A 745-nucleotide genomic window follows, 5' to 3' on the forward strand; every position below is an offset into this window, starting at 1 on the left:
AGGTAGAATACTTATTTTTTGTATGTGTGAAAAAAAAGATAAATATTAAATAGGAACTTGTTAGTATCATAACGTACTCAGTACAAAAAATCCAAGTGGAAATTTGGTGTATTGCTATAACTTAACTCACTCACGAAGGGTTTCCCCAGCACCAGGGTGATCTAAGGGTTGGGGATCTCTTGCACTCGTGTGAGAAATTAGAACTGCAGAAAACTTACATTGTCATAAAGAACTACTTAGAAAATGAGGTTAAAAAGAGGCTTTAAACCTGCAGTATGAGTGATTTTTTTACCCATGATGTGATAGGATATTCTTCCTTCTTGAATAGGTTAAATAATTTTTTTTTTTATTCAAGTATCATACATATAAAATGTTCTTATTCTCTTGGTAGATGAGGATAAAGTGCACATCTTTGTTGGACTCTCAAAGGAAGAGCTGCGTTTTGTATACAGCAGACCAGACGACACTTTAACCTTACAGCAATACACAGCTGCCCTTGAAACAGAGGTAAAGTATATGCTCAGAGCTGGAAGGGTCATGTAGCATATATGATTTTTTTGAAATATGTTGTTTCAGCTTTTGAATAAATACATATACATGTCCTTATTCTTCTTGTATGATAAGTCACTCTTTTTACTCTCAGGCTCGTTTATTGTATACAGCTCTCATTCTCCCCTTTCATCCTTCATCAATACAAGCTGCCTGAACAGGTTTAACATTCTCTCAGAGCTGAAGGTCATTAGCA

General features: G+C 35.0%; 1 protein-coding gene across 1 annotated transcript in view; it reads left to right on the forward strand.

Annotated features, from left to right (window-relative positions):
* The window catches only part of LOC119594890 (two pore calcium channel protein 1-like), a gene marked incomplete at its 5' end in the record, with an annotated part of 12,564 nt that overhangs the window by 10,834 nt on the left and 985 nt on the right, over positions 1 to 745 (forward strand). The window contains one exon of the mRNA XM_037943964.1: positions 389 to 507. Coding sequence (XP_037799892.1) covers positions 389 to 507 — 119 coding nt within the window. The remainder of the gene's footprint in view (positions 1 to 388; positions 508 to 745) is intronic.

Source organism: Penaeus monodon, chromosome 34 (assembly GCF_015228065.2).
Source record: "Penaeus monodon isolate SGIC_2016 chromosome 34, NSTDA_Pmon_1, whole genome shotgun sequence".
Taxonomy (NCBI): domain Eukaryota; kingdom Metazoa; phylum Arthropoda; class Malacostraca; order Decapoda; family Penaeidae; genus Penaeus; species Penaeus monodon.